At 34.5% G+C, this 16,359-nt stretch overlaps 1 protein-coding gene across 1 annotated transcript in view; it reads right to left on the bottom strand.

Annotated features, from left to right (window-relative positions):
- Positions 1 to 7,645: 7,645 nt before the first annotated feature.
- The window catches only part of Hap40 (Huntingtin-associated protein 40 kDa), a 34,631-nt gene continuing 25,917 nt past the window's right edge, over positions 7,646 to 16,359 (bottom strand). Inside the window, exon 6 of the mRNA XM_081731503.1 lies at positions 7,646 to 15,713. Within this exon, the coding sequence (XP_081587629.1) occupies positions 15,544 to 15,713 (170 nt within the window). The 3' untranslated portion in view covers positions 7,646 to 15,543. The remainder of the gene's footprint in view (positions 15,714 to 16,359) is intronic.

Genomic DNA, 16,359 nt, shown 5'->3' with positions numbered 1-16,359 from the left:
TCGTTTAAAAGTTGTTTCCGTTCGAGACTCTTGTTCAAGTGTCTCGAACAATACTTCTTTGAACGTGTAAATTTGAGGTATTGAATGGTCTTGTTCAAGCTTTCTTGGATCGTCTACAAGAAGCATTAACATTTTGGGATTACTTAAAGTCGATTTACGTCCACTGCCGACCTTCCTTTCCACGTTCATACCCTTCTCTGCTTTCGACACCGTTCGTCTTGAATATCCCACACCCTGGAAGTGTTTCACAAGGTCTGACTTTTTATCATTCGGATTGTATTTTCAATATTGTACGATTATTTTACGACGCTGTTCCTCATTTAACGCCAAACTCATTTCGTTGTGCGTCATTCTTCTCCTGTACTTGCTAATGCACGACAGATACACTAATTCCTGCATAACTCATATCGTGTGCCACAGTCCACTGTTGCCAGGGTCTGCAGTGTTGCAAACTTTTTCACCATACGTTATACCCCCACATTAATCAAATATAATAACTTATAGGTTTATTTACTTCGGTTGTTCCGAGCTTAAGATATAAGTAAGAAGACATTAAGAACAAATAATAAAGAAACTATGGATAACAATAAGAAATTATATAAAATGCAGTGAGCTAATAAGTACGGGACTGGATACCTACTTTGGGCCACCTTGTATATTTAATATGATTTTCACTACTTTTTTTTTTTTTTTTTTACATGTATACTTATAATAGCATTTGGAAAAAAATGAAATGAAATCTTTGAGTTTTACGTCCCACGGTTATGCCGGTTAGGCTAAAAGAGACGGTGATTATGAGAAATGAATGAAATGGTGGAATGAAGAAAGTGGGAGGAAACGGAAGAACCCTGAGAAAACCTACGCACACGGTGTTTGTCCACCACAAAGTTCACTTGGCGGGGGCTGGGATCGAACCCGGGACCCCAAGCACCAGAGGTGAACGCTCTACCACTGAGCCACCGCGGCCCCAATAGCATTTGGAGTAGCATTTTCTACATTGTTTAATCGGGGGAATGTATATGCTAACTAGTAGCTTGGAGTTGAATTTTATGATGACTGACTTCGTAGAAATATTTTTTTATGTGCATCCATAGAGTATAATCTTTATACAGAGATAACTGGTTGCCGCTTTGTAAATCTTGTACTAAATCCTGCATAGAAATATCAAAGTCTACATCTGTTAAAAATGTTCATACACCATAAATATTGCATAAATAATTTCTTACGAAAATCCAGAAGGAATAATTTACGACATTTTCCAGGAAGTTCGAATTATTGTGAAGTAAGTTTCTCCTTGATGAGTTTCCTGAAAGTGACCCTAGCAAGTTGGTTATGTCTTATTTGACACTCGACAATATGGTTTCAAAAACTTTTCTCACAAAAATTTCAGAAAGGTTAGTTTACCGATGGGAATGATTCGTTCAGATGATTTTCCCTTCATATGATTATTTTCGTATTTTAACATCTTAAAAATAAAGCTAAAATAGGAGTTTACTTGTGAGGTGAGTTATGGACAAGATTTTCTAGGACATCTAACTACTATATTGTTCATGTTCCATATGTACATATTTAATTACTAAGTCTATAAAATGGCACATTTTCTTCGGCGAAACTTACCAAAAGTTGATTATTGATGTGGTAAACCTTGTGATGATTTTTTAAAAGCTATCTATAACAACAATTTTGTTCACTTTTCATAGATAAATATTTCAGTAAGAACTCTGCAGAGTGGCATTTATGATTAAATTTAAGACATGAGACCGAAAAAAATTATATGGTAGTCTGTACTTTTTATTAAACGTTGATTATCTAGTTTATCCAGAAATAAATATTAATGTAGATCATTGCGTAACTTTTAAAAATTGGTTTTGAGTTTTACAAAATACCAAAGTATCTAAGAAGAAGCACAGACAAAGGATATATCCTTTGTCTGTGAGAAGAAATGTCTCTTTTGGGAAACGTTATTAAATTACAGTTGCGACGACACACACACACATACAGACACAAAACGTACACTTCAATGTTAAGTACATTGGATACTTTTTCGGCCATTATTCCTGAACGCAATTGATCCTTTCTATCACTCACCTTCTAACACTATGCAAAATTTTGTTGTCGAAAGGCTTTGTAGTAGTACTGTGAATCTCTCCTTATATATGTATGTAAAGTTTTGGTCGCTCTACTTAATTACTTATAAATTAAAGAAAACAACTTTATGAAACAAATTTATATTCATTTATTCTTCAGAAGACTTAGTAATGATTCAAGCTGTTTTAATCATACAGCAATTGTTTATATTTTGACACTTTTCAAAACTCAAAAATTGAAAGAATATTGTTTTATTTTTATCACACCTCATCACAATATGCTCTCTTCTAGAACAATATTCTGTTCAAATTATCCTAAATTTCTACATCAAATGTATAAAGAATAATGAATAAACAATGGGTATGTTTCCAACATATATAAGAAGCCCAAAAAATCCAGATAAACGTCTGTTTAAACAGCGAGAAACAGACTTTAAATATTTTATAGAATTGCCGTACAGGTGGCGTTGAATGCAAAAAAAAAAATAAAGGCTACTAATTGGAGCTATGAGCTGAAAAGAAATCTTGAAAACTTAATAGTTTCAGTATTTTTAAAAGTATGTTTACAAAACCTTAATATACGGTTTATTTTTATTTTCAGAACACTATTTGAAAAGCATTAGTCAGTTTCCTAGTGTCATCTGTACAACAATTCTATGAAATTCTGTTTAAATTGTAGTTGTGCATCTGGTCAGGCTGTGTACAAATGCCTATGACTTGCTATTTATTTATCTCCAATTATACGTGAGAAGATCAAGCTTTTTAAACAATAAATTCTGTCCCAAGTGTTAAGTGATTTCCAGAACTTTGCTGTATCAGGAGAATAATATCAGGTATTGTCTTTTATCTCATAGCAGTTTACCATTTACTAAACACCTCTGAACAAAAAGAATCAAAGTTTTAAGTAAGGCTCATTTTTGCGAAATTTGGTTTATATTATTTTACTGATAAACTTTACATAATGTATTATACTTTAGAATCACTGGCTATCTTGAACAGACACAGGCATATTTATACAATATGTCTGTATATTTCGAGACTGGTATGGTAAAAACCTAGAATAATTTACCTTTATTTTTCCTTAACATATACACTTTCTAGATGTACACATTTCTGAACACTGTTACACAGCTTTTGGATTCTCCTACAGAACTTTCTTTCTAGTGTAGTCTTGAGTTCCCTTCTTGAGAACTCATTGGTTTCCGAAGATAGTGTCTACACAAGACTTGACTTTCGGGAATGAAGAGCAGTATGCCTGCGTCAAGCATATGAAGTAAAGTGGATGGCTTACAACCGTCATCTATTTCTGTACAAGAAACGATGGGTTAACAACTTTGTTGTAGGTGGAGCATTATCAGCCCTTTATTCTGAAGTCAATAGGTAAAGCATAAATAATATTTTCAAACAATCTTCCGCGTCAATCTTGTTCACCGTGCTTTTGTTCATGTCACGGATACAGCAACCATATGTAGAGATTCGAAATGTTTTTCAACATGCTTTACGAACTTTCTCGATGTTATCATCAGTATGACTATCGATTTTCTCCTCTTGGAGTTGTCCGTCACATCTTCCCGACACTCAGGAAAGTATCTATCTTCTCGACTCTAACAATTATTTATTTCGTTCAATCATATAGCAGACGAGTTTTAGTTATGTCATATTATGGATATGGCTGTAAACACAGTAAACACACGGAAGAACGTGCGCTCTCACTGAGAAACGGATTGAGTTAAGGCCAACGAAAAATAAATCCGTTATTTAAGATATATTTTGGGTAATTGGCAGACATCGTCTTATGCTAGTCGCTATGATAAAGTTATCCTGGCGCGCTTGCGTATTAGACACTTCGATCTCCACATTCTTATTCAATGCAATACATCAATCATTTGTACTATGAAGGCTGTATGGTCCCACTGAGTATGCGTTACATCATTGTAGTATATCTAAAATACTCAAATTTCAGAGAACGCTCAGGACTTCCTAATAAACAGAGTCGAATCTCTCAAGAAAGCGTTCGTTTTACTAACCATACTCTCGCTTTTAATCGTACAACTGAAATAGTAGTTAATGATTTTCTTTTTAGCTCTTGCCTATTTTATTATTACCACTTTCTAGGTATTGTTTTTGTAATTTATTTTAGTTTTTACTGAACCTCTGTTTTTACTTATAGTTTAAATTTTATATTTTGACAAATTATTTTGTTTTATTCTATATTCTACGTAGGAAAACTTTTTATGAGGAGCATGTTCTAATCATTGGTCTTTTGGTGATGTGGACAAATAGCCTCGGTACTGACGTCACCATTAATCCCATAATCAATCAATCAACATGAAAGAACAAGAGAATTTATACACTAGTAAAGTACTATCTAGTCTCATTGACCAACATGTGATTTCCATTAACTTACGATGCAAAAGGACAAAGAAATTAGAGATAAATGCTATTGAAAAATAGAAGCATTTGGCAGCAGATAACACCCTTATAAGGAAAAACTTGTTTGACAATAGGTTTCAATATCCCATGACAATATTTCAATCATTTGCTAGAGTGGCGGAAAGTAGCAGGAGTGAGGCGACTGTAGGTGGAAACGCTATCTTGAGTCAAAAGTTTTGTACCTATATTTCGTATTGCAAAAGCTGAGTGTAGTGTATTTTACTCAATTTCAGGTAAAACTCAAATTCATGCCACATTATTTAACAGCACCCTAGTTAGAATACTAAAACTACAAAAAATACACCAAACAACGGATCGTAATAACCATAAATAATAGTATTTAAATCAAACAAAAGATATCAAATATCAGCGATAGTTGTGTGGCAGCGCTACAACTAACGCTATCAGTCTTGAAACATAGCAGACATACTGTGTATAGTGTTGTTTCTAGTATATGTTGGGAACACCTTGTTAAGTAGATCAGCGGAACTTTTAAGTGGCTTCTCAAACTCACGTGTTCAAAGCCCAAATTAATTCGAAATAAGAAAGTAATGTACATGCAGTTTATATTAAAATCCCATGTCTTTATGTTATTACATATATACTACATTGTGTGCTTCATCATCTGTACTTAGAAATAATACACAAAAACTCGCTACAGGAAATAAGGATTCTAAGGAAACAACTGAGCATTTTTTTTTCATTGACTCTTACACTTGGACATCTACAGTACTTGCTACACTCAGGTATTCACAAATGCATTGTTTATGTAACTAAAGTACGGTATTCTCTAATAAACGAAAGTAATTAAAATTTACGGAAATTGTTTAGCAATATCGCTAGTAGGCATGTATACGACAATTTACACATTTAATAAGAAACAAAATAAGTGACGAAAATATTCAAGATTGGGCAAATACAAACCTCCAATATTTGTTTTCCATACAAGTTATTTATTGCTAATTTTACCGGTTTACGTAGATGTCGCTTTGTAAATGATTTTATATTTAAAACTGCACAACTATGTAAATATAAACATAAAATCAGTACCAAAAACGAAGTTTAACGTTCAATTTCTTTTTTAAAGTAATATGGTTTAACATAAAAGCTTCAAAATACATGTGATGGTTTTGTGAATACTTGTGTAGTCTGATCATATTCAGTGTAACTTAATATCAATGGCACGATTGAAACTGGTTAAAAACAAACAAACAAACAAACAAAAATACAAGTTCGTCAATAAATTGAATGTTTCAATGAATGTCCGAAAACTACCAATACATGTAACAAAAGAACCAGTGAGTTTTTGTTCAGTGATTACATAATGTTTCTTCCAAGCAAAGGGATTAGATTGTAAAACTATATTTTAACTATAAGAATAAACCGTTTAAATCATATAACTGATTTACAACACACATATTTTCTTACTCGCTTAGTTCTACTATCTTCAGCTAGAGGTAACACAATAGGCTAGAACATTATTACAAAAATAACCTTGTTTGAGTACAACTGGATTTGATGCTTTTGATTATATTAGTAAAATAGGAAGTCATAGTTTACATTTGATGTAGATTGTACCTCGCTATTGCGTTGCATACAAGAACCAACTCAATAGGTCCAAAGCTGTATACGTTTTAAGAGTAATCATTCTTCAAATAGACAAATGATTTCTTTTATAGCTATTAAGATATGATTTTTTGACAATTTCAATAGGTAACTGTCATTTCAAATAAAACTAAATACGAATGTTCAAAGCTCTCTACCTATTCAAACATCGACAAGAAAATATTTTCAGAGGTGTTACAGAAATGTTACACGTTGCATTTCTATTCATTGAAAATAATATAAATCATGTCTTTCAATCATACGATTATAAAAAACGTATTTGCAGTTACTAGCAAAAGTTTACTATTTTTCGGCTCAAAAGCTCTACTAGAGTTTCTGTAGTATAAGAATAAGTGCATTGCTAAGCACAGATGTATGTACAAAAGAAGTACCTAGGATAAACTGCAACTATGTACATAAACAGACATATAAAAGTAATCTCTACTGCTGGAGAGAATTTAGGTATACAATGCCTTCAATGATGGTGTGAATTATCATTCATGTATTTCTTCACTTTGATAAGAGTATTCCACGAAACAAAACATCTTTGACGTATAGTGTCATCAGCAGCCTACGTTAAAATTGTAAGTGCAAATGACTCTCATGATTTTTCAGTCAGCTCTGAATTTTGGAAAATGATTTTCTCAAGACCAGTACTTATCAGATTCGTGGTTTCGGTGTAGTTACGAAGTGATGTGATTTATCGATTTCAAAGCATTTAATTATGTTCTTGTAGCCTTGTAAAAAGTACAACTCCAATACAGCTATCACAATAAGCTCCCTAATGTTTTATTGGATTGGGGCGATTGAAGTGTCCGCTTTGACGTCTGGTGGGAAACCACTGTAACGCAACAAATGGATGGACTATATGGTGGCACAAATTCCGTACATGTTTAGGAAGCTAGCTGGAGTACTCATTAAATCAAGAGGCAATGTTTTGTTAAACAGCGTGGTGAGAAAGTCCATTAATTGTGGAGAACAATCGCGAGTGATTTTCCGTTAACAGTTCAAACTAGGACAAATTGCACATCCAGCTGCGAAAAACACCAACAGTGTATTTAGGTCAGGAGTACTGAATCAATGCGTCTATACCGTTGGTTTCTGAAATGTCGTGCTGGTGACACGACATTAAAAAAAGATTAGCTCCGTGGCCACCGACGAACAGCATTTCGTAAGGAGCACCTTACGAACACTATCGAATTGGACAATCGGGGAAGTGTTCGTGCAGTTCCAGACAAATTAACCATACACCATGCCACTGTCATTTAGGGGCTTTGGACAATCGGTACTACATGACTTGACACCTGCCAACAAAGATCATCGTCTGGAGGTGTTTAGTTCTGAGTGTACGGAACGTTTCCTGCATTGGACTTTATTTCTGATGAAAAACGGATTTTCTAGAACAATCGTAAACGGTCAAGACCTGGTTTTCAAAACCACCATCCACCATGCGTAAGATGATATTGCTGATACAGTGATCTGTGGTAGAAGTGTATTCCTCGATCCATCCAGGAAAATAAAAAAGTGAATCTTTACAATACTAAGCTCTATGACATGCGCCGCAAACTTGTCGGCAAGCAACCAATAATGCTCAAGAGACATGAAATCCACGTGTTACATGACAATGCATACTTATATGTCGCTCAAAGGACGGTGTAAATTCTCCATAAGATGCAGTATGAAAGCCTTCCTCACCAACAGCATTTTCCTGTTGACATCTCTCCCATCGACTATGTCTTGCGGTATCTCAATCATTTCTTTGCAGAAAAGAACTCCCCTGATGATGGGGCGGTATTGCTTTCACTAACCAGGTATCGTAACTTCCATTTCTCTGCCTTGTGAAAGTGAGACACGTCACCGGATATTTCAATTGCACCAATCCAATATTTACAAAGGGTCATGATAAACCACCAAGGATTCCACAGAGCTCCGAGCAAACTAAGTAACTTAGGATCCTCAATGTTCCACGCAAGTTGGGTGGCTGAGGTTGAAGATCTCACAAAGTTCCAAGCAAACTGAGTGGGCAGGATAGGGAATAGAGCATGTTAAATAATATTCTATGAATTATGTCACTGTACAAAACTCATAAGTCGCAATGTAATAATAAACCTGAAATGTAGAATAACGGTGATGGGGTTGATATACACATCACCTAATTAAAAACCAAGGAATACCTTTCTTTAACCAATTATTAGAGGTATTTTCACATTATACTGATTTTGTATCATACTGTTTATAAAAGAAAGATTTTGTAATAAAACTTGGTAATGGGAGAAAATGATTCCCGAGATTAATTTGCTCTACCTACGCAGGACTATAATATTTACGTAGTTATTCTGAAATTGATCCTTCATAATGTATCTGATGAAAGGCGATGTTACAGTGCCAAAACTGTTACACAAGTGTTACTTAATATATATTTAGTGCTTTGGTCAGTTTTGTTTTATCAATACTATCGAATATTTCCAAAGCCATAATGAACAGTATCAATTGTTTCATCCATTATCATCAGTACCGTCCTCCCTAGCCTCGGTGCATAATAATGGGTCGTTAAACTTTAAGAAAAAAGTGTATACACATCAGGATTTCCATCCTCAAAATACTACCCTCAGAATGCATTGAGATAACTCAGAGGTACTCCATAATTGTACCATTTAGAGCAAAGTCCTACAGTACCAGACAAAGCTATGCCTCGTATTTAGTACTAGATAACAGGGGAGTACGTGCATCAATATGAACAGTATTTACAACTAAGCAATATAATCTGAATCCAATCTTCTTTGTTCAGCGTTAAGCAGTGACGTAATTACGGCGGGGGGTTAACGGGGCTTGTGTCCCGGGAGCCGGATTAGGAGGGCGCAAAATTGAGCAAATATTTGGGGTAGCGTTTTGGTTTCGTTGGTCAGGAGGCGCTAACGCGAGTTCTTGACCGGGCAACAACTAGCGTACTTTGCGTCGCTGGCGTTAAGTGAGATGAGGTGTAAGTAGTAGTTCGTGCTAGACTCACTTTCAAAATATAATTTTACGCACATACAGTAATTCTGCTTATTAAGGTAAGTTATTGATTTTAGATTATTATAGATTTCTTATGTGTCATATTACGCCATAGGAAGTGCTAATACTCTCGCGATTATATTGTCTAGAAGTGAGCAATGAGGGAAGTTATCACCATGTGGTTGTTCTACAGTACCGGACATGCAAGGTTCTGCCAGTACTGGATAAAAATACTTTCAAACAGAACATTGTCAACCGTATTATTCTTTACTTTTATAGCAAAACGTCAGTTAATGAAAAGAAGAGGAAATGAAAATGGACGGATGCGGCCATGAAAAATGAGATTACAGAAGTAATATCAAAAGGTATGATGATCAGATACGTAACTCTTTTATTATTGTTATTTTCTCAAAAAGTACGCTAGATGATAGGATGAAAGAAATCAGACTTAGGAAGACAGTGGATCTTACACCACAAATGAGCATATTTAAAAAGACATTTGATGAGGAGATAGAAAAACAGTTACTTACATGGAATTGCACAATATGTTTATAATTCTACCACAATATACACAAATTTCTGAAATTAATATTTAGTGTGCCAGAGCATTTAAAGGCAACACACCAATTTAACAAGAAAGACAGAACTGCAGGGAAGCAATTTTAGTTTCATGCACCGTCATCCGGAATTATCCCTGAGATTTCCAGAATCCATTACCGTTCACAGAGCAGTAAGCTTGAACAACATCAACTGCTGCTTCAGAAATACACATCACATCTCGTAAAATATACAATTACGATGAAAAAGGGGTTTGTGTTGTATACGATATTGATGAAAGAAATGAAATGAAATTTTGAGTTTTACGTCCCACGGTTATGCCGGTTAGGCTAAAGGAGACGGTGATAATGAGTAATGAATGAAATGGTGGAATGAAGAAAGTGGGAGAAAACGGGAGAACCCCAAGAAAACCCACGCACACGGTGTTTGTCCACCACAAAGTTCACTTGGCGGGAGCAGGGTTTGAACCCGAGACCCCTAGCACCAGAGGTGAACGCTCTACCACTGAGCCACCGCGGCCCCCTATACGATATTGATGTCACAGTTATCTTAAAAGAGAAAAAAGTGAGCAAAGATACATCCAAAGAAAGAGGAAAAAATATAATTGTGCTACTGCTATTCAGTACCCACTATTTTGGTTCTCCCAATGAAAATCGGCTTGATGAGGTTGTAGAAAAGAATACACCCAGAGATATCTTATTCTTTTTTAAACTAGTAACATTGCTTGGAACAACAGGTTATTTACTAATAATCCTAACTACTAATGTATAAGAATGTATTAAAGGAAGATATCCACTATGATTAATTCCATTGCGGAAGATTTTCTCTATTCCACACTATTAGTGAATACCATTAATGGTACAATATTTATGTAAACTACGGCTAGATAGATGAGTATGCTATGTTTGGACAATTTGTAATATTATTTCTCCATTGTATTCAAATACAAATGGGTCTAGATTTTGGAGGAACCATAGACTGAAATCTGAATTATCTCCAGTCTGACCAAAGCTACGACCTTTTGAGGAGATAATCACAAAGACATCAGCATTAACAACAACAGGACTGCTACTAAAAATCAGTAAACGTTAAGAACGGACCTGCTTGACGAATGCTAATTAGAGATAAATTATAGTAACATATTAATATGGACAAAATTTAAGACTTAACAGAAATGAGACTATATGTCACTAGCACAGCAAACTCTATGCTTTTCAGGAACGCAACAAGATGGCATGATCCGTCTATGAGTACGAAAGTTGACGCGTTGATTTACTTCAAGTTAGATTTAGCTTATTGGCTCAAAATTCATAATAGATTATGGCCTGAAATTTAGCCATCATCAAATTTAGTTGCTTGACTGTAGAACTTTTAACTTTTCCGTTATGTCTTGTCATGTAACATTCGTTATGGTGTTCTGTTTGCGAGCCGTTCTCACTGGTCTAGTGGCTCGCGCGTGCGCCTTTGGTGTACATGGTCCCGGGTCAGATTCCCTGTGGGAGAGAACAAAACATTTAGTTTTACAATCATTCATTTTCACTAATCATTCGCCTCCTTTAGCCTAAAGGATGTAAACGTGGGACGTTGATTTAATTTCATTTCTGTTTGCGAATTACAGTCCAAGACCGTGGAAATGAGGATTATCAACAGCACACTCATTCCTTTGGTGAACGCTGAGTGAAAGATACTAGCAAATAGAATATCACGAAGACAAACCGTTGCTGCTTCACTTTTCCACTGCCCCTCCTCTAAAATTCCTTTTGTAACTGTCTCTTTTGTAATTAACTTACTTTTTTCCTCTGAAACAACTTATTTCCATTTATGCCCATCCTTACGAAAGAAAACGAGATATATTTCCTTTCAAAAAAAAATCAATACTCTATATCGACTGAACTCGACATTTTTTTAAAGGAGCTCAAAAAGAAAAATACACTACTGGAAGAATAGAGAATGCATAGATTGAAATACAGTTAAAAAGCTTATTCATACTTTCAACCTAGCGGCATAGTCGAATATTTTGTTGGCAATCCTGCTGACACATGCATACGCCAATATGAATCGATCATCGGAACTGGACTGAGTTAGTTGGAGCATCATTGCTCTATTAAATAGAAATGTTCTGCTGTAGAAATGCTTGGATATATTACTTTGAACATACGGAAGTAAAAAAAAAAAAAAAAAAAAAAAAAAAATTGTAACCAGTGGGTGGCAACATTCCAGAGTAGGAATATAGCAACTGCCGATACGTCCCGTACAGGACGTCCAATGAATGACAGACTGAAGGTACAGTCGTGCTAGCTGGTTTCGTTGAGACTGTCAAGAATTATATGAAACAAAAAATCAAACGAACCTGGCATACGAGATGAACATGAAAGTTAAGAGAAGGAAGAATTACCAAGAGCTGGGAGAATATATAGTATATGAATCGGGTTCGATCTCGAATAGGGTCATTATTACAGTAAATAAAACTCAAATAATTCTACGACTTTTAATATTCAGAACAAGACATGTAGTGGAATTTTTCTGCAATATAGGCAGTGGGTGGCGACGCAAGTTTCTTTTTCTCTTCCCTCCTCCATTATGTAAAAACCATTTTGACACCCACATTTTGCATAACTTTTCCATTACTAATAAAATCATTCCTCTAATGGTAGCTAGCCAACACTTGGAAGAAAAAACTGCCACTAGGGTTTACGAAGCCCGAGAATACACCACAGTAGAAAAAAAGTTTTTTTTTTTTTTTTTTTTTTTAACCGCTACCTAACACTTTGCGTCCGTCAGTAGTTGCCGTAGTCCAAATTCTCCTGAACTCATAGAACTACATATGATAGTATGAATAAATACTTTCAAATTCAGGATTATTTTCAATACGATTGTGTTTCGGAATGTTAATAGTACTGAAGAAAATGGGAGACTTAAAATGAGTATTCACACATAAATAAACTGAATGTTGTGCACTGTAAAACTGAGTGAAAGTTTATGTATTTATTTATTTATTCTTCTAATTGGAGATTTTCGTCTTCTTGTTCTTTATCCATATAACTATATTTTATTGTGGGAAAGCCGCGTAGAACATATATACCATATTTTACCAACATCGAATATTTTTTTCGAAAGCTACTGTGGAACGCATTTCTAAATCACCAGGAAGAAGTGGTAAGAAGATCTTAAGTCACTTTATTGCTCGCAACTATTCAAAGCATTGGAAATAATGGCGAAATCTCAGAAAAATATGTTACCGTATTCCACCAAAATCGATTACTTTTTAACGAAAGTTCATGAAATATATATATTTTTAATTACAGGGAGAGTAAATCCTCCTCTTATTCTTCACTGATTTATACAGACAGACCATTGGCCAGTCTCAACAAATTATGCGCTATACAGTTTCTGAGGGAGGTAAGGTAAATTCACTCTTTCGTTCTTTACTTTTAACATCAAGCAGTTAGGTGACTGGAAAGTCTTAAAGATAATACATGCCATATCGCATCAAAATTAAAATAAACTTTCCCTCGAGTTATCACGGAATATTTTCTTACCATATGATTTAAATAAGGAAACTTCAAAGTTTGGGGTATTTTATCTCATTTCATCAATACTCGACGATTTCAACCATAACCACTGGAAATAAACGAGATATTCTAAAAAGAATATACACCATATTTCATTAAAATCGAATCATATTTACGCGGTTTATTCCGGAAAACTGTTTTGCATGTTTAAGTGCAAATTTGCAACATAGGGTGGATTTTACGCCATTTTACAACCTTATTGTTGGTGCCCATGTAAGTTCAATTAAAATCAGATAAGTCTTGCGAGCGTTGTCGTGGACATGACGAACAATACACAAATGTCGATCGAATCGAATGGTAGGAGCTATGCTACGGTCGCTTTAATTAAATGTTCACGCACAGGAGAACTAACTCTTTTCTAAACTAGAAGTTAAAATAAGTTTATAACCTACGTAATAATATATAGAAAAATAAAGGGAGAAAAATACTTGACTGCAGGTGACAAACAAAGAATACCCACTTGGGATAAAACTTTTTGGTATTACAGTTTCTAAATATGCGTCTATTAAAACTAAATAACCTATCCTTACGTCTGAAGAAATGTACTGTGAACATTGATCTGACTGGACGACAAATGTACAAAATATAACACACACACACGAAAGAAGTTACATCTATGAAAACTGTATATATAATACCTGATCGACGTTTGATTTGCTATCATGTGAGCTACTATTCGCGAATAATCAAAGTATATATATATATACAGGGTGTTTCAAACCACAACGACAACGTCTGGGAGGTGATTCCTAATACCAAGATAAGACAAAAAAGTATAGACCAACCTGGATGCACAAATGCTTCCTTTCGGATTTATAGGCTGCCGAAAACATGAAAAACATAACTTTAAAGGTCCATAGCTCCAAAGCTATGGGACCTATCGTACTCGGGTCGAGACTTCACTTAGGAACTAAGTGCGCTAACCAAAAATACATGTTTTAGAATCCTAAGGTACTTCCGCAACAATTCTTATAGAAAGAGTTTGGCTACGGGCAAATAATTTCAAGTACTCACCAACTACCTCTATAAAAATTGTTGCGGAAGTACTGCAAAATTCTCATACAGGGATATTTGGATAAGGCACACACTAGTTCCTACGTGAAATCTTGACCCGACTGCGGCAGGTCCCATACTTTCGGAGTTATGGACCTTTAAAATTCATTTTTTGTGTTTTCTGCAGCCTATAACTCAGAAAGGAAGCATTTGTGCACCCAGGTTGTTCTACTTTTTTGTCTTATCTTAGTGTCAGGAATCACCTCCCAAACGGTGCCAGTTGTTGTTTTGAAACACTCTGTATATATTAAATGCCTTTTAAATAATAATTAAACTGTTGGTAATGCCAAGTGTTTAGTAATTTAGAAAATTTTGATGAAGTTTGAACTCCTATTCCAATGGTATTTTTTATCATTTTTCTTTTGCATCATACTAACTAGACATCTCCTTCCAAATTCGCACTGAGCTTCATCATAACAAAATGCTTTGAAATAAATAAATCAGACTTAAAATATCAACGACTGATAAATTCTTAAGAGCTAGTACACACATTTTTCATCACTCGTTCCTCAAATTCATTTCTGTGTACGCACAAACAGACTGTAATTACTTTCCAAACCCTATTACTGTTATTTCCGCAATATCTTAAAACGAAATAAAAAGAAAGATAATATTAAGCCTCCAGCCTTTACAGTAAGGTTAGTATGGATAAAGTATTTTATGATCCCAACTACATGATGTATAAAAACCTAAAATAAAACTTCAAAGTTGTTTACTTTGAATATTTCCAACAACACAGAAACAAAAACCGGAATGTCATTCATTGCAACTTAAATTTCTCAACGTACCATTCTGGGAATAAATTCTAACACATTCAACAATTCGTCATGTACAAAACTACAACATTCACTCCCAAATATACCTACAATAAATACATACCTTGTATCTTCACAACAACTACAACACCTTCGTGTTAATATTCTTTAAATAGACCCAACAGGAGGAAAGAACACATAGGCCTTTCGCTTCAACATACTTTGATAGTTATTTCGTTTTTATCTACATTACATATACATTTGTTCTGATTGTAAACATGAACAAGTCAGTCTTCATTTTGCACATAGTGATAACTAGATTTTTCTTTTGAACTTTCAATTATCTACATATTTACTTGCAGTTTGCAAGAAGTCACAGCCGAGCACGTTCTATGATCATTCCGTCCGTTAGTTTACACAATTCTTTACATTTAAAAAAATTACAATAAAAAAAGAACTCTCACACTGGCTTTCTTGAATTAGGTCTTATCTAGACTTCATTTCTCTTACTAACAATCGAAGTAATTCTTGCTGCTCTGCAGATAACAATGGTCTCAAATCTGCTTCTAATGCCTGTAGAGATTCTAAATCCTGAGCTTGACATGCCATAACTAATGACTGCATCAACAAAAATAGGTCCTCACTTAAGAAATTCACTGAAATGAATTACAATAAGTCAAATTTTAAAAAAGGCATTTAATATAGCTACTTACTACTAATATTTACAACAGATTAGTGAAATTATTAATAATTACTATTTTGTCTGAATTTGCATCAATAAGCACAGTAACGAACTTTAATGTTTGAAACAAGCACATCTTTTTAAAAAATGTGGTACAGAAATGTAATTATAAAAACAAACAAAAAACATACTACTATAATGTGAATTTTTACTGCTCTGCAAATAGCGCAGTCAAGTTAAATACTCCTCTGGGTATAGCTGAATGCTGCAGAAACGTTTGGAGGAAAAAGAGAATGTTAGGCTCGAAATATTTTAAGATGAAACCCGTGAGGATACTAGAATATTGGAAAGCAAACACGAAACAGAATTGACGTAAAAGGGTTTTCGGTAACAGCAATGTTTTCTTCTTCTTCTTACTTATCAACGATTACATTCTATGAACTCTAATTTATATCGTAATTACTCATTAAATATAGTTTGACATTAATTTTAGATAAGTATGAACTATGTTTCTTTCAATTTACTCAATGCTGATTTAACTATTAACTGCAAACAATTACAAACACGCTTACCAGCGTCCGTGAGAAAAAAAAAAAAAAAAAAAGAGAGAGAAAAAAAAG

This window comes from Thermobia domestica, chromosome 11 (genome assembly GCF_964235325.1).
Source record: "Thermobia domestica chromosome 11, izTheDome1.hap1.1, whole genome shotgun sequence".
Classification (NCBI taxonomy): Eukaryota; Metazoa; Arthropoda; class Insecta; order Zygentoma; family Lepismatidae; genus Thermobia; species Thermobia domestica.
Note: the sequence above shows the minus strand (reverse complement) of the source record. Positions and strands in the feature narration are given on the sequence as shown.